This window comes from Tauraco erythrolophus, chromosome 2 (genome assembly GCF_009769465.1).
Source record: "Tauraco erythrolophus isolate bTauEry1 chromosome 2, bTauEry1.pri, whole genome shotgun sequence".
NCBI lineage: Eukaryota > Metazoa > Chordata > Aves > Musophagiformes > Musophagidae > Tauraco > Tauraco erythrolophus.
This window is the reverse complement of record NC_141466.1, coordinates 12,379,732-12,398,516: the sequence shown is the minus strand read 5'-3', so window position 1 is coordinate 12,398,516 and position 18,785 is coordinate 12,379,732. Positions and strand designations below refer to the sequence as shown.

Below are 18,785 nucleotides of genomic sequence, written 5' to 3'. Positions count from 1 at the left end.
AGTCACGAATTTAGAGGACTAAGGTGTTTCTTAAGACAAAATTTCAGGGCTTTCCTGTAGTTAGGCAGATGTTCCCTTATCTTCCTTTCAGCAATAAAAATGTTGCACTGTAGGCTTTTTAAGGCTTAATTTCTGCAGGTTTATATATAGTGGTCTTTCAGTTTCCACAACAAAATAAGGTATTAAGACAGAAATCTCTGCTGAATCAAAACAATTGTACAGATCAGCCTGTGGTTTCTTTCCAGTGAGAGTTAGGGGATCACATCGGCAATCTGCACTTAAGACCTTTTGTAAGACATGCCATTTATTAGTTTGAATGTTCTGCAAGAATATCCCATGAGATAACTAAAAAAAGATCCACTTCATTGCTTCCTAATACACCTTCAGCAGGCAAAAGCATCATCCCACTTAGAAGAACAGTTCTGGGGTAAATAGGGAATGTGAGGTGTCAGTTAGATATCCCAGCTGCACAGCAGCCGCTTATGATGCTTCATGTGCTTTCTGCAGCATTTTGTTCCAAAATGGGTGCCATGGGAATGTCATCATGACAATAGGTTCTCACTTAAACCAGAAGCAGATAAGGTTGCCGCAGAACTAATTCAGCCAAAGACACTGCAAATGTTGGAGCTGAGCAGAAGACAGGGATCTTTTTCTTCCCATCCATTCACACCCAGGAAAATGTGGTCTCAGTTTGGGTGAAACAATCGAGTGTTCAGTAACAGGAAAGGACAGAGATGTCTGAGGAGTCACCTCTTCCTAGGTCCGCCTGTTGCTTCTCAGCCCTGTGAACACAATGAGCATTTGCATAAGCCCTGAGATGAGTCCATGTTGATACTGCTAAGCCAAGACTTTCCTATTCCTTTGGACCAGTGCTATCTGGTGGGGGATAGTTGGTTTTCTAAATTTACAGCTAGATCTATGTGACAAGTCGATGGGTGTTCTAGCTTTCCATCTTTTCATTTTAATGCCAAAGTGCTTTGCGGTTACTTCTGATGCTTTTCTATGGAAGTGTGGTCCTGCAGCTAAGAGATTGCAAACATAAGCTAATTGTTCTTTTATCTTTCTTGCCATTTCATTAGTGTTCTGGGACAGAATCCAACTGCCATGGAAGTTTTCTTAATCCTCCAACTCTAATTTCTTGCTGACCACTACTGACCTGATAATGATACTCTAACATTTTTCTTCTCTTTTTTTCCTTTTTTTTTTTTTTTTTCCCTTAGAGATTTATACTTCTCTTTCTGGCTTTTGTTCCCAAGTGCTTATGTGAGGCCCAGATCCTGTATATATTTTTCTTCTGCCAGTGAAATTACCCTTTTTATGCCTTAAAAATGTGACCATATTCTCCAATGACCTCTTGTGGCTTATGTATTTGAACATTATCTTATTTACTTAACCTTTTACTCACTTCTTTCTGTATTGAGACTTTTTCTCTAACTCTCTTTGCAGTATTATTATTCTTATCTTCCTTACCCTCCTTGCTTTGTAAATTCCTCTGTTTGTTCTCTGTATTACTACTGCTATGTGATGTCTGCGATGAAGGAATGAGGGCAAAAGAGTTTCTAACAATGAGGAGAGATGACCAGCAAAAAGCATCAAGATTCAGGTAATCCACTGAAATATCTTACAGACGAAAGGACAGCAGAGCTTTTCAGTGAGACTGTTTCTTTTGAAGTATCATCAAAGAATGGGGACATATCTGCTGAATATTACTGAAGTCCCAGCAGCGTGTTTACTCAATGTCTGAAGTTCTAAAGGAGGATGAGGAAAAAGAAATGACTGGATCTATTTAATGATTTACCTAATGATAGTCAGGTTTGGCAATAAGTGTTTACACATAAAGTTGTTTAGCATTTTCCATTACAGGACCTTGATATTTAACCACTTTTATGAGTGAGCTACAGTTAAGCCCTTCAAGCTGGAGTTTTGCCTAAGTCTATTTATTATTTTACAGTTAAAGCATCTCACCCTTTCTGATCATTTAGATCAATGGAATTAAAAAGAAAAAAAAGATCAATGGACTTTTCTTTTTTAACCATTACACTAATGAGTTCTAATAATTCTTTTCTGCAATGTCAATGTGACATTTGACATGGAAAGAAAGAGGGATGAGATGCCACAGGGCATCATTTCAGGCTGTCATTTCTCCCCATTGCAAATTCATCTAGCTTTGTTTGAATGGGCAGTGGTTTCAAATTAGGGGATGGCAGCAAACCCTAGGCAAGAGAGCCAGCGAGCAGCCGTCCATCCTGCAACTGAGCCACGGTGCTGAGGAAGCAGGCTCTGCTCCTGCTGAACAGACGGATGAACCCTGGGGGCTGCGTGGGCCCTCGCTCTGCCCCTGCCTGTCCTGGCTTGGGCAGCTGGCATCTGTGTGGGATAGAGAACAAAAGGGTCCATCTTTTCTTTGCACCAGCCATGTGGGGGAGAGGAAGGAATCCATCGTTCACTGCAGGGAAAGGGAGGAGGCAGAGCACAGAAGCCTCTAGCTCATATAGTTGTGTCTGGTGGGATGTTGCCTCCTGTGATTTTGTTACCTTGATTGACAAAGGTCTGTTCTGAGAGGCTGAGGGTCTCTAATGGCTCATGTGTAGATCAACATCTCTCTGTAATAGTGTTTTAGTGTTTCTTTTTGGTTTTAAGGTTTCCTTTAAAGAAACTAGAAGTATTTATGCCTATGTATTAACAGAAGACTTATCTGGGAGCTGAAAAGAGCATTATACTCCTGCTATCATCAGCTCTCGTGGAGGACACTGCTTATTGCACCTTATTAGCTGTGGCTACCTGACTGCATAACGCCCACTATCCACAGCATGAGCACAGTTGTGAAAATACCTACACACACACTTTTACGTGCACTGGAATAAGAGTCTATTAAAGTTGCAAATGCAGCACCGGAGACTGAGAAAGTTCCAGAATTGAAGCTGCCTCTGTGACCTTTATTTAGCCACCTGTGTTTTTGAGTTATGTTACAATCTTTAATTGCGTGATCAAAGTGAGCATCTCCTTATTAGTGCACAACATGGGTTTCTCTCACTAGTAATGAATAATGTGGTTGCCTTCAGTGCCCCAGACTCATTTGCAGAAGAAATTTCTCATCTCTAACGTGGGACTAATAACTATTACCCTTCCCAGCCAGGGTCTCAGGGAGGTAATCCGTGTTTAAGATGTACTCAGAAGCTGCAGTAAGTCAACTTCCCTTAGAAAATCCAACAAACAACTGAATGTGAATGATGTTCAGTAAATAAAGCACAAGGTTGGACTGGGTGATGAAGGTAAAATGAAATGTTGAACAGCAGCATCCAGTGTACCTCTGGTGGGATACATGAAGAAGAATTGGATGTTGGTGTAAATTAACATGGGTATCTTCTCATTCTCACCGTTCTTAATTTTCCAGTATTTTACTTAAATTTCCTTTGAATGCTTGGAAGCATCCTTTTTTTCTTTGTGTGAAATACATTATTGTGCTTGGACAAGAAATTATTTTTGAAACATCCAAGCAATCAGGCCAGCAGCATATTCTAATTTAATTCAAGCATGAAATATAAGCATGAACTTTAGCTTGCATAGTTACAAATTTTTTCAACGGTTACAAAGTTATCCTGTTGATCTTAAGGCAATAGCAATTAAAAAATGACAGTATTTTCCTACTGGGTGTTTCAGTACTTATTTCCGCGTACCGGGAGGAGTCTGTCCTTGGTCTGGCACTCTGAAATGGAATGAGAGAGTGGGAGAAACCTGTTCAGTTTTAGTTATACCTTACAGAATTTGGAGTAATTCAGTCCGGTCTCTTCAAAAACGTATTGCTTTTCCAAGCAAAGTTATCAGTCTGTCATGCTGTTGTCTCCTATCATAAAACTGTTACCACAGTCTCTCTGACGTGGCAATGCTGGAAGCACTGGTGAAGATTCTTGGCTCAGTGGTGCTCAGATTTTGCATGGCAAGCTAGATTGCTGCAATGAAAGTCACATGGCTCTTCTGCCACAATGTGGGAGCTACCATGCCTTTCACTACTAATGTCATCAAATACCATCTTGACATCTGGATATATTCCCACTCGATTTGAAGTATCAGCTGTTTATTCCCTCACTGTTGACTTTTCTTGCATCCTTATAATTTGTTGAGCTATCATCCTTTCAACAACCTGGTTTTTTTTTTTTTTTTTTCTCTGAAAAGTGCTGGGAAAGGGTCTGTATAACACTGGGTGTTTATTGAAATAATGAGTATGCTTTTCCATCTGAGCTGTGCATGAGGTCGTAATGCCAAGAAAGATCTGTAAGAATCAATGAATCACAGGAAAAGCTGGGATGGGAGGAACCCTTGAAAATCATCTTGCCCAATACCCTTCTTTAAGCAAAGCAAAGTTGTGTAATCTTATGTTTCAAGGCAGCTTTTGGACTCTATAGTCATACCGTTGGGTTTCTTGACTGTATTTGCTATATTTAGGATATTTGCTATATTTAGGATAGGACAAGGGGAAGTGGATATAAGCTGGAACATAGGAGGTTCCGCTTAAACATGAGGAAGAACTTCTTCACAGTAAGGGTAACAGAACACTGGAACAGGCTGCCCAGAGAGGTTGTGGAGTCTCCTTCTCTGGAGATGTTCAAAACCTGCCTGGACGCGTTCTTGTGTGATCTGATCTAGGTGGTCCTGCTCAGGCAGGGGGATTGGACTAGATGATCCTTTAAGGTCCCTTCCAATCCCTAACATTCTGTGATTCTGTGATTTCTTAATGTTATTATATGAGAAATTATGCTGTAATTGATTGTATTAAAGATATATGACAAAATCATATGCATCTTGTAACTTGCAAGTCAGTTTAATTCCCTCATCATTTAATTCTCTAATTTTTTTTAAAGCCTTCTTTAATTTAAAGGTTAAATAATCTCCTTAGACTCCAATTTGCTGAGTTAGGACTGCTATCAAAAGAATATGTAGTCTAGCCTCATCTTGAAATAACATTTATGCTGAACAATGATTGTTTTCAGGTGATACATCCAAACAGAACTGTAGCTATACTTAATTTGATTTTTGACCCTCTCCATATATTTTAATGATGAATTTACAAAAACTTTAGAGCACTATACTCCAGAGGTTTGGGGTTTTTTTACCTAAATCTTTTCCAATAAGTCCTCAGCCTTTGTGTCTTTCATTAATCACCAGTTTTTGTAGAAAATAATCTTCTGAAGTTGCAAATGTTTCTTGCCAGAGCTATTTTAACTAGCTGATTTCTCTTTGTAATCAGTACTTTGTACAATTATTTTTTTTTGTTTCATCACAGGCAGTAAGTAATGTTTCCATGAACCATTTTCCATTTAATTCCTCTTGAGAACGTGAAAATGACAGACTTTTTATGCCTAAAGAAATAATGTAATTTATTTACTAGGGAATACTCTGTTATTAAAGGTTCACTTTCCAAATAGCTTCCGTTTGTTTTACTTTTATGTGTATATCCAATTTTATTCTAGTGTAGATGTTAGTTCTGATGCAGTTGTGGTCTGCATGCAAGTTTATGACCCTGACTCATGCGATGAGGGGAAAAAAATTTTTAAAATAATATGTTTCTTAATTAAATATTGACTAAACTACTGATAGAAACTGAAAAGAAAAAATTCATTAAATTTCTGTGGGAACGGTGTATCATCTCTGTAGGACAAACTCGGGCTATTTAGAACATCTGAGCTATATGTTGCCATATAATAATCTGAATTCCTCTCAGTGTGATCCAATTCCTGCATTTGCAAAGCTTTCCTTGTTTCAAAAGGTGTAAAATGAGGTGAGGTTTTATTTTTGCATGTTTTTTTTGTCCTTTGAATTGGTGGCATATCGTGCACAATACTTATACTCCTAACCTGCTGTACTCCCTGAATTTTGTCTCACAAAGGCTTTGTTCATCCATGTCTTATCTGTAGACACTTTCTTTCCCTTTTCCTACCAGTACCATATCTTTCTTTGTAAAAGAGATGTAAAAATGGTTTTGGCAAAACCCATCTTCACTGAGTGCAAAAAAAAATGCACAAAGACGTAGTCTATTAATTAGTATCTCAGCACTGACGTTTCTTCCTACAAAAGAAATGGCACTTTCAGGGTTATACAGTCTACCCATGTAAAACCTTGATTTGGCACCTCCACGTACTGAAACTGTCCAACGAGCTGATAAGCGGGCACCATGCCACTGAAGCAGATGGGCATAGCTGTAGAGAGCCAAAAGACAATGTATGTGCATCAAGTGTGGATGTTGGTGGCAGGCTTCCCAGTCAGTGATGTCTTAACGATTAAATGTCCCGAGTTTTTTGCATCTGTAGTTACTGAGATGCCAGCCTTACTCCTGGATGGTGTTCAAAAATCTCTCTTGTTTTATTTTTAAATTATAAAGAACTTTTTTGATCTAGAAGGTACTTGAGACAAGAAGGTTAACAGTAACAAAAATAGTAACAGGTCTCACCCAGAACTGAGATGCAAACTGGAGTTCCAGACAAAGGAGAGGGAAAGCGTTATTTAGGGTATTTGAGATATGTGGTGGAGTGAAGCAACAGGTACTTTCAGAGAAAGAAAATCAGACGCAATCAGAGAAATGCAATTACCGTAATTCTACCAAAAAAAGAAGGATTTGAAGGTTACGTCGTGAATGAAAAGGACTCAAAGGCATGAATAAGGAACATTATGCTATTCTTTGATTGTAACACATTTAGGGAAATAGAATTTGAGCAGTCAATGTATATTAAGAGGGCTGGACCACAAAATTACCTAATTACATCAGCAGTTTATTCTCAGAATTGAAAGAACCTAATGCATGCAATATTTTTAGCTAATGTTTTTTGGTGCAAAAATTTTTTTTTGAAAGTGAAGGAAAAGACTGTTTTCTTAAGGTACTCTGAGATAAAGTCTTTCTTTGATTCCTGAATAATGCAGAGCCAAACATGCACACAGAGCCAGGTATAAACCTTCCTGAGGAAGGCCATAATTCATCCAACAAACAAACATAGTGTGATGTGTTCTGGTGATTTGAGTAAAGTCAAATATTGATTGACTGATAAATGAGGAAGATATTTTCAGAGTAGTACTTCCTTTGAATATATGCAATCTGGTTTCAGTGTGAAATGAATGGTTTTTAGACACAGATAGTCTTAATTTTGCCTGAGGAAATTAGAAAATGAAGTCCATTTTGCATTTTATGCTCTTTTAGAATGAGTGATGTTTGAGTATCTACTTTTATCTTATTATTGTAGCTTCAGATTTCTTTTTTATCTCATTGAATACATTCAAGATTGAAAAATATTGAAAAAAAAAAAAAAAGGCCATGTTGTATTAAAACATACTGATCTTGTTAAATCATCCAGCCTTACCAATCAGATGTACTGGAACGGAATAAGGGAAGTATGTTCTTTGTCTTCCTCTCTTCCCTTCCTGTGGCTCATTAGCATCACTCAGGGAGTCAGTCGCACTCATGTGGGCATGGTGTCAATCTCACAGGTATGTATCCCCTACAGAAGGAGATTACTTCTGACCCTGTGCTCACAACAGTTTCATGAACCTAGTTTTTGTGCCTCTAGAGTTTGGCTCTGCCCATTCCAGCTGTCTTAGCCTCCTAAGCAGAATTCAGTCTGGCTCCATTATACGGTTGGCTCTAAACAGTTGTGCTAGTTGGGGTCCCTTCAAAGGTGAACACTGCAGATCCAGTTTATGTCTGTTTGTTGTCTCCAAAGAATGGGAAGTGACCTGTGCAGTTGACTGGTACTTTTGAAAGAGCCACCAAGTCCGTGTGCTCTGTTCCCCAACCTTGAAATACAAACTCTCCTAGTGTCTTAGCCACCTCCCAGTTTTCTTAGAAAATTTTGGAATGTTCTTAAGAATTTTTGAAAATTTGTACTTTATAAAACAGTTCAGAGAGAGGTAAGAAAGCACTTGATGGTTCTCGCTTATTTTTCCTGTGACAGATATATGTTTAGCTTAGATTACATCTCCTTTGGAATATGAATACCAAGGACCAAACTCAAAGCCCTGTGAACTGAATGGCCAGACTCCTCATGGCTTCGACTGTTAAGGTGTTAAGTCAAAGAAAACAGAAGGAAGAGAACAATACCTGGGAAGCTGAATGCAAACTTCTTAATTTATCAAAAAGGTCTTATTGTAAATGGCTTGGGTTTAGCAGGAATTTTGATATATTCACTGAGGGAGATGGATTCCCCTTATAAATAGTTGCAGTTGGCACTCAAATAGTGAGACATCAATGAAAGAATCTAGATAAATGTCAGTAGAGTTCTGTTCCTAGCAACAGTATCTATTGATTTTATTTTTTGCATTCAGTTAAAAATGAACACTGAAAGAATTCTGAGTGTCCTGATTTGTATTTTTAATAGGGAATTTAAATGGGCACAGCTGCTAAAAACTCCCTTAAAATAAACTGTTCAGTGACTGAATTATAATCAAGATTTTTCTTTCAGGGAGTTTCTGAAAAGGCCAGAGATACCAAGGAAACAGTCAATACTTGTGTATTGCTGATGTCTGAAGCAAATTATGGCTTACCACCTTTCCAGTGGGAAGCCCTTCTCATTAGATTGCAGCAAGAATATATTTCTTATGCTTATTTCATCTGGACAAAACCACCTTGCCTTCCTGGCTGCACATTGTCCAGTTCAAGCAGGAGGGAGAGACAATGTTCCCACCCAGGTCTGGTCACTCAGCGGAATTGATAGTTACCTCCTAGGGCTGCCTGAGGTTGGAAAGAACCTAGAGAAGTGGTCCTCAGCTTGGGTGAAATGCAAGCATATGGCAGGGTGAGCACAGCACAGGGTCTACATGGAGAAGCACTTCTACCCTGCAGAGGGGTTGGGCAGTCAGTGAGGTTTGTTGGACTGCTGTCAAGAACTGGTACCACCAATGGACCCTCTCAGTAGGATGGTGGTTCCTAGACTGGGCAACAGCAGGGAGGGAGCAACACCACTTCTTGTTGAGGGACTATTCACACATTTTGCAGAAAAGCAATCACACAATCTATCCTGAAGCATTTTTCCAAATATTTTGTAACAACTGAGGCAGACTTGAACATACAAAACCATTCTTCCATCTATCACTTTTGTGCTAAATGTATGAGATTTTTTTTTGCAGTGGTTTCATTCCATAGTAAGAGTTGCTCTCAGGTGAAGCAGTAGCAGTTTATAGTAGCCAGTGATCTTGTTCATGCTTCTTTTCGTTGATAATTAATTGGTAAAATGTTCCATGATGTTACAAGTTATATTGAAATTTTGCAACAACAATTTCTGCAGTTTTCCCTTAAGATTTAATAATAAAAAATATCTATAGAAATATTGAATTCTTGTGAATGCAATTTCTACGCTGATCACCATGTACGAACTCTGATTAAATCCAGGGCTTGAAATGCTTAGGGTTTGGAAAAATTCTTTCAAAATATGTCTAGCCCTTGCATTGAAGAACCAAATGACCTCAAAATCACATGATCTTGATTTCTATGTTTATTTATTTATATGCCAACTATAATATGAATTTAACAACTGATAAGAACTGCTCAAAAATAATGCCAATTCAAAGCCATGATTTCAAGTTTTTAGATCTTGTACAGCATTGATTTCTAGTGCTAGTAGCTCTTGTAGATCCTGGTAGATTCATACTGGAATTGAAGCAGAGGAGTAGAAGATCAAAACAGCACTATTTTAAGGTTCACTATTACCTGGCCAGCTCAAGTTATGTCTTGAAAATTAGAAATATTACTAGAATTCCTATATAAAGAAAGCATTTTGAGTTCTATTTAAGTGAGAATTATCTGTATATCATTTTCTTGTTACTTACATTTAATTAGTCATTTCCATTTTGACTTTATAATCTCATCCAAAAACCAAGAACGCAGAAAAAACTATGGAAGTAACATAAGAGGGAAAATATCAGTCTATCTGCAAATATATGCATGTATATTTACTGGGTCTGCAGCTGGGTGGATATGTACTGTGTTGCAGTAAATTGTATATTCAGATATTTGAAGTTGCTTCCTGCTGGTAAATGTTTCACAACAAAGATATGATCAAAAGAAATACAGGAATTGAATCATGAGTGAAGCCAAACCAATTAAATCTCTACTGATAAATCAAAAAGATAAAATAAATATGTGCTGATAAAATTTCTGCTTTACCTTACTTTCTGTAGTCCATAAAACTCACTTTTGTTAATAAGGTCATGAGCTTTAACATATGCATGCAGAAGAAACCTAAAAAAACAACAAAACAAAACAAAAACAAACAAACAAACAAACAAGCAACCACCCAAACAAAGCAAACAAAATTAAAAAAAAAAAAAAAGAAAAGAATTTGAGGTGACAAGAAGAAAATTTCTCTCCATTTGTAATAAGAATGACAGAAATATTGTCTTTTTAAAGAAAACTCTTATTAAAGTAACTTCTCAGTTACAGAAAATTTTCATTTGGAGATATAGAATATTTGTAACACCCTGGTGTAACATAGTAGATTGACTGAACAATGCTAAAACGTAAATAATGTATTTCTATGTGCCTACTTTTACATTTTGCCTTTCAGCCTTATAGCATCATATGAGAAGAAATCAGTAAGAACAGAGTGACTACACTGAGAAAATGTTGTGAATCCAAGAAATAGAAAATGAGCAAATGAATGATTCAAGCTTAAGCATTAATGGACCATCACTGTGTGTAGGATACAAGAGACTGCAGTTCTCAGAGGATGTCTCTTCAGCTGTTATTTGGGGATATTTTACACTGTTTACCTTTAAATGGCTTTGTTCTTTTTGTTTATGTGGAAAAAAGGGAGTGCATATATGCACAGTGCAGTGTTACTACCTCATTTTTGATGTCACTGGTGCAACATATTTAACGGGCTCTGTGACATTGGGCATTTTGCCTTGGAGTTTAGCTTTCCAAAAGCAAGGGTGGAGTGCTCTGTGTCAAGCACTGAGAAATGAACTGAGCCCTGGAAGTGCCTTTTCCTCTCAGTTGACTGTAGTGGGAGTCCAGACACTGCTCAGAGGAGGACATCTGCATTGCAGACATTTAAATGTAGGCAGATGGATACCACTCCAGCAGTGGTATTCTCTGTAGAAATCCAGCTTCTCTTACGTGTAAGGAATTGGAGCTATCTATGTCTTCAGAAAAAAAGTAAATCTCTGCTGTGAGTTCTGGGCCCAGCATAATTGTGACACACAAGAAAATGGAAACAAAACACAAGAAGACAAAAGAAAAATGGATCCTAGTGAGTCACACCCAAGCTCTAACTATCTGGCTATGAATAGATTGAGAGGTAATGCACATCATAGCAATGTGCTGGGCTCTGGACTGTCCTTCCATCCATTTGTGACCTCACCAGAACGTGCCTCAGCTTTTTTCCTGCCTTTTATGCTTATGAATCCTTCCACACAATTCAAGGGGAAAATAGAGTTAATACACTTCTATTTAAAATCAGGGCTTATAACTGAGCCCAAGAAGCTTGAAAGGCACATAGCCATTGAGTGTATAGAAGCGTCTGGGAAGAAATTTTAAGCAGCACTTGCTCTGTATCTGCAAGCAGTGATTGCTCAGGAGTAAAAACCCAATTCAACAGTAATTTTCTCTTTGGTAGTGACCAGTTCTGATGCACTTGACAGTTCAGCAGCTTTCAGTCAGTTTTGGCAAAGTACACTAATTATTTAAGTGTAATGTGAAGGAAGTACAATATCAGAGAGATTTTTTATCTGAGCGAAGAGGAGAAAATATATATACATTTGTGACTGATGAAAGGCTGAAGGCCAAGGACTCACAATGTTAAAAAATTCCTTGATAAAAAGGGAAGGGTTAAAAAATTCCCTGATAAACACAAGCAGACAAACTAGGCTGTCATTGTAATTTGTGACAGAAGAGTCCAACAACTCAAAAATGGATCATACAAAATCAGTCCATATTTGTTTAGAAACAGAAACCCACAAAGATGGGCAGTGCTCTGACACTATAGCCATGATTGATTAAAAATGTTATAAAAAAACAACAACAAAAATATCAAACAGAAAGAAAAGATCTAAGTCCTAATGATATGAAGAATTCAGCAAAACTAGTGCAAGCTGCATGCTGTGACAACTAACAAGCAATGAAAAAAATCCGGAGGATTATGTCATTCTGCAAGAGCTTCGCAGTACATTCAAGAAACTGAATGAACATTTATTGGAGTTGATCTGGTTGCACAAAGCCCTCTGCTGCCAGGAACATTGTTATTTGTTGTCGAGGCTACTGGTTTTGGCCCTGAGCTCTCTCCCATTCAGGTCTGTAGGTAACTACTGGGCAGGGAAGACTTTCATCTGGATCATTAAAAGCAAAGCACGATTGCTCTTTGTGTTAGGTTGCTGAGAGCAGCAGTTCTGCTTAAAACAGCTGGTCCTCAATAAGTGAATCTCTCCTGGGCATGAATTTGGCTCCTGATTCCTCTTTTTGAGTCAGTCTGTGCTTTCTGATCCTGCTCTGCACTGGAGGCTTCCTGCTGAGATGTGGTTCCTGCTGGCTTCTAGAGCTGGACTCTCCACCACACTGAGCTGCCCACACCTCATCAGCTCTCAGGGAGAAGCCTCAGACAATGGGAATGGGAAGGACACAGCAAAATGTGCAGAGAAAATTAGAGGATGGTGCCTACTAAGGGGCCACATAAAGTCATCCTGTAAATTAATGTCCTTGCCACTTCAGCTGGACTTATCCAAGCTGGGAGGCTGTGTCGATCTGCTCGAGGGTAGGGAGGCCCTTCAGAGGGATTTGAACAGACTGGATCGTTGGGCTGAGGCCAATGGCATGAGCTTTAATAAGGCCAAGTGCAGAGTTCTTCACTTCGGGTATAAAAACCCCAAACATCGCTATAGGCTCGGGGAAGAGTGGCTGGAGAGCTGCCTGGCGGAGAAGGACCTGGGGGTGTTGGTGGACTACTGGCTTTTAATGATCCAGATGAAAGTCTTCCCTGCCCAGTAGTTACCTACGACCTGAATGGGAGAGAGCTCAGGGCCAAAACCAGTAGCCTCGACAACAAATAACAATGTTCCTGGCAGCCCCTGTACTCGGCACTGGTGAGGCCGCACCTGGAATATTGTGTCCAGTTTTGGGCCCCTTGCTTTAAGAGAGATATTGAGCTCCTGGAGCGAGTCCAAAGAAGGGCGACTAAACTGGTGAAGGGGCTGGAAAATAAAACTTATGAGGAGCGGCTAAGGGACTTAGGGCTGTTTAGCCTGGAGAAGAGGAGGCTGAGGGGAGACCTGATTACAGCCTACAAATACTTGAGAAGGGATGGTGGGGAGGTGGGGGAAGGGCTCTTTACATTAGTGTTGGGTGATAGGACAAGAGGAAATGGGTATAAGCTTAGTCAGGGGAGATTCAGGTTGGATGTTAGAAAACATTTCTTCTCTGAAAGGGTTGTCAGCCACTGGAATAGGCTGCCCAGAGAGGTGGTTGAGTCCCCATCCCTGGATGTGTTTAAGAATAGGGTGGATGATCTACTTAGCGATATGGTTTAATGGGGATTAGGGACGGTTGGACTGGATGATCTCTAAGGTCTTTTCCAACCTAGCAATCTATGAAATCTATGAAATCCCAGAGGAGTCTAAGTGAGGTCTTTTGCTAGTTCCAGGAAGGTGGAAACAGGAGGCAGAACTTTTGCTCTTTGTTGCTGAGGAGGTTCAAACAGGCAACACCAGAGAAGATTATGACAATTAAACCATGGAATTCACTGTTCAGGAACGGTTGACTCCACCAAATAGTTGTTTCTATATCAGAGGGGCTTTTCAAAGGCCAGCAGAGCTGTAGGCACCTCAAAGATTAGCTGAATGTTACCAGTAAGTTTAGAGAGTACTTTGGTGCCAAGTGTTCAGAATTCCACTTGTTATCAGATTTGATGGGCAAAAGAGAAGTTTGAAAATTGTATTTTAAGTGATATATCTTCATAGACAGGAAATTAGGGGAAAATAATTATAATTTTGGACAGTTGTTACTGTGTTATTAGAAAGAAGAGCTCCTTTCCAGACAGGCTGGGTTCAACGTAATCTTTGAATAACTCAAATACTGTTGCCCAGATAGCATAAACAATCACATTTTTAGTTACTATGGCAAATGTAGTAATTATCAATTTAGAAATGCATTTATTTTCTTTTTCCTGGATGGAGCATGGGAGGGTCTTGGGCATAATATTTTCAGATTTGAAAGAATCTGAAGCTATAATTGTGTACATTTCTAAAAAGAAAGTAAGTGGCAAATAACTAATTACAACAACAGTTCCATTGCTTTGAGTTGCACAAGGTAATATTTTGTAGGTCTGGAGCTCTTGTATCTCTCAGTCAGATGTGATTACAGTTAACTCACATATCTAAAAATAATTTGAGAGAAGAGAAATGCCATGTAAAGGTCTGTGAAAAAAAATGCTTAAATTTAAAATGCTTATAGCTATCAGAGTTGCTCACTATTTATACTCGAAAGGCATGTGACATATTTCTCCTTCAAGTAAAGTGACAAGAGTTATTAGATGTGAGTTCTGGTGACCAGGTTTATATCAAAGGCAGTAGTGGGCTACCTGGACCTTTGGTTCTTGTGCCCTTGTGATCATTTTTCTATTGGGCTGTGGAGTTAAAGTCATTTAATTTCTTTGACCTTCAGTTTCCCTGTTAGTAAAATGGAGATAATGCAATTTCGCCAACTTCGAGAGAAGTGTGAAGAGGGATGTATGGATTCTTAGCAGTCAGAAGTATTTTAATATTTCAGTTTCCCATTCCCCAAGAAAACAGACCTGTTTTACTTTGTGATGATTCATAGCAAATTTTCAAACTTGAAACTATACAGTGTCAGTAAATCATAAAGTAGGTAATTTTTCTCATAGTTCTTTGTAGAAGGTTATAAATTCATGTTCACTTGAAGAATGGTAAGCATATTCTATCATATAAGAGCTGCAATTATATAATTTATTTTACAAAACAAAAAAAGTAACTTTTACTGATTGGCTACAACTTGGCAAAACAGTAAGTATTTCAATCTTCAGTCTTAGCCTTCCAGTTATACCTCTTTCCAGTGTGGATTTCCATAAAAATAATAAGCTGCATTGTCATTGCTATGCCTCCTGTCAGTATCTCCTGCTTGGTCAAGTGTGTGTTCATAAAAGTTTTTGTCTTGTTGATATGTGACTGCTGTAGCATTGAGGTGGCTTCTGTCAGATAATGCAGCTGTCTTGAACTCCCACACACGAGAAAAAAATACAGCTATAGCCCTTTGAAGAACTCTTATAAAATGTGTTTCTAATTAGATACATATAATAGAGAGTACCGGAGGGATTTGTTCCTTGTCACAGACCTTCAGAGCTGAATTTCCGCGACATTTTGCTGAAGCACATAGACAACAAGAGGCATTTATGACTGCATGTGATCCAGAGATAAGAGATGTGCTAGATCTGAAGCATCTGAAATAAGAAGCAGTGGGAAGCAGAAGCATCCTTGAATTTCAAGACAATTATACTCAGTGTTTATCCGCAGAATTCAGGCAGCAAACACTTAATATAACATTTTGAATGGAAGCAGTTTAAAACATACTTTTAAAAGACATTTTTAAACCTTATCTGTAGTCCAGTAACAGCAGATGCTTGTTAAAAGAGTGTATCTAAAAGTCAGATAAATTTGTCTTTTTTTTGGTGAGAGACTACACAGTGAGAAAGAGAAGTTTCAGTTCTTCATGCAAGCATAAGGCACTCTGCAGGGACAAGCAGCTCCAAAGTGCCTTGGAGTGTTCTGCTGGATGTGCTGCGCATAGGGAGCTTTTTAATCAGCTCTTGCTTACACACAATGTGACAAGTTGTGCCATGAACAGCCAGTCTAATGAAATCTAGTTTCCAATGGCTCTCTCCCACATTTTTTTCTCCTTCATGTTGACTGATAAAAAATGATCTTGTAAGTCTTTCTTTGTATGACGTCTTTAATAGAGTATATCTTCCTATTTGTAGGACTATTTTCCTGAAAGTTTTTGTGAAAAGGTATCTTTGAATCTTCCAATCTTTTGTCCAGTTTGCTTAAAATTGCTCAAGAGCATGGAAGTTATTTCAAGGGAACAGACATCGCACATGGATATTACTGCTGAAGTCTCATTTCTTTGGGACACCAGTCTAAATGCAGCATCTAGAATTTTCACTCTAAGAAATCCAATTGTCTTCAAATGTCAGAAAAAGTGCTTGTATTAACTCCATCAGTCTATATGTATACTTGTGTATAACATTAAAATATTAAAATAATTGGCAAACCTGAGCAAGTTAAAATGCTGCAAAGTTAGAAAAAAATGCCAAATTAAAATTATTGAATAACAATTAATGTTTCCTTCTCTTGTTCTGGTAGTTATAATGCTCCATGTTATATACGAAGCTAGCTGTGCCATGAGCAAGCTACAGGAAAATGAAATGCTCGATATGCTCAATGTCTCAGAGTCAGATTTAGGGGAAAAAAAGGAATGTGTTAAGACCATGCATCTGAATTAAGTTACTATGTTCCAAAGTTTTATGAGCAGCCTATGCTCTAAGAGTAGATGTGCACTATGAAGGCCATGAAATCTTGATCCCTGGAGATATTCAAGCCTCAGCTGGACAAATCCCTGCACAACTTGATCTATTCTGGTCGTGCTTTGAGTGGAGTTTGGACCAGGTGACCTCCAGAGCGTCCCTCCTGACCTAAACAAATCTGTGATCTGTGACCAGATCTATGGACCAGAAAGAGCTGTCTATCTCTAAAGTATATGTAATCTGTATGCTTTAAATTACCAAAAATTACTTCTATTTAAAGCAATTCAACCTTCAAAACTCTATTAGCTTCCATTGGATCAAAACAATATTTATCATAACTCTTTAAAATCTGTACGTGGTCTATCTAATACCTAGGCCTGTTAGCAGCTACTTGCTTATCTATAAAAGTAGGAAAAGTTTTACTCATGTTGGATGTAATCTCACTTTAGATCCCCTGAGAAAGAGCAGAAATGTATTATTTTCACAGTATCTAGAAGATTAAGTAGAAAATTATGTGTTGAATGATAGACAATCTGATGCAAAACAGCACTTCCAAAAGAAATGCAAGAAGAATCCTGCATAGGTTGTTACTGAATTTAGAGAATGAGACTGTCATTCTTGACAAACAATGGTTTGTCATATATTTTTTGTAAGGGATGGATAGTGTACAGTCTGCTTATTCAGAAGGTGATATAAACAGAGGTGTGCGGAAAGCAGTGTTTCCTGATTTGGAAAAGTAGTTTAACAAAATTTGATGAGTACAGTTTGGAGAAAGGACAAGAAAACAACAAGAGGAAGTCTGTAAATACTTGAGAGAAACGGGTTGGTGATATAAAAGGAGGAAATAACCCTCAGCTCTAGCAGGTAGGAAATAGTGTTGTGTCTCTGCTGTATTTCACACATATGCAGTGCCATGAGTCTGTGGAATGAAATTAGTAAACATGCAGAATTCAATTGTAAACAGCTAGAGGATAGTTACAACAGCCATTAGAAAAACAGTTGTAGATCCTAAGGTTTATTAGATGATGGAATAATTTGTCAAGGGAAGTTCTCAAGCACAAGCATTAGATAAAAGTAGCAACAGCAGGTCAAACCTTATTATACAAGATCCTCCAGCATTACAGCAGGGAAATGTAGTCTCCAGTCCTAGCACATAAGATCTTATGAATACAAAAAAGAAGTAAAGTAGTAGACAAAAGGAGAGAAAATGTACTCCATTACTCACATCAGATACGTGAATAAGAAGTCTGACAACCACCAACGAACAGATATTGCTTAAGCATGAATACTTCTATACACTGTAAAACAAAACAGAACATAAAAAAAATACCCCAAGAAATTGGCAATTTAAAATACAGTCTGCCCCAATGGTGTTTAATAATTACAAACCGTGCTTTGAAATGTGACAAAATATATTGATAGAGGCCACTGTCATGACCAAATCTCTCCATATATTGTAGAAATACTGCAAAATAACCTACACATATAGGTTTCATTTCTTGAGACTAAATTCAAAGTGTTGCAGAATCCAGTTTCTTCTTCAATTAGATGTTATTATTTAGTGAGTTATATTCGTATAACCATTTGAATAGACAGCTCTGCATTTCTCATATATAATTGATACTACATGCCTCTCTTGGTATTGCAGTATTCCCCATCTGAACAATAATAAAAGATCCAGATTAGTCCCGAATTCAAATGTCAGATCTATCAACTGTTTTATCGGATAGAGATTTTCTGGCGTGACTGAGCACTCACTAGGTCACTCTAGATTGTATCTGTGAAAGGGAACAGTTCATTCTTGATTCTCTATTACATATAATATTGTTATTCGTATGCACCATATTTATAGTCTGGTTTTGTCTTGGAATGGTCTAATCTAAGTTTAACTCAGTTGATAGTGAAATTATTAACGCACTGTTTCTCTCTTCCTCCCTGCAGTACGCTGTCTGGCTGGTCCTTTGGGTTACATGGAACGTATTTGTTATCTGCTTCTATTTGGAGGCTGGGGACCTTTCAAAGGTAATCTGCCATTGGATGCATTTAAGAGAGCAGCACTGTGTTAACATGCCCAGTTGACAGGCTGTGTTCTGTTCTACTCATCCGCTCAGTGTTATTAGAATGAGGATAGTATGATGGAAATTTGGAGTGTTCTGGGTATGTTAGAAATTTTTAATCTAGACAGTAATAAGTATATACCTTCTGATGCCCACAACGATAATGTTATATATGTTTTAAAAGAAAATTACCTCTTTTTGCCCCTTCAGTAATAATGCA

At 38.2% G+C, this 18,785-nt stretch overlaps 1 protein-coding gene across 1 annotated transcript in view; it reads left to right on the top strand.

The window, feature by feature from the left end:
- NKAIN2 (sodium/potassium transporting ATPase interacting 2) overlaps window positions 1-18,785 on the top strand; it is a 577,016-nt gene that overhangs the window by 289,519 nt on the left and 268,712 nt on the right. Inside the window, exon 3 of the mRNA XM_086632102.1 lies at window positions 18,450-18,530. Within this exon, the coding sequence (XP_086488228.1) occupies window positions 18,450-18,530 (81 nt within the window). The remainder of the gene's footprint in view (window positions 1-18,449; window positions 18,531-18,785) is intronic.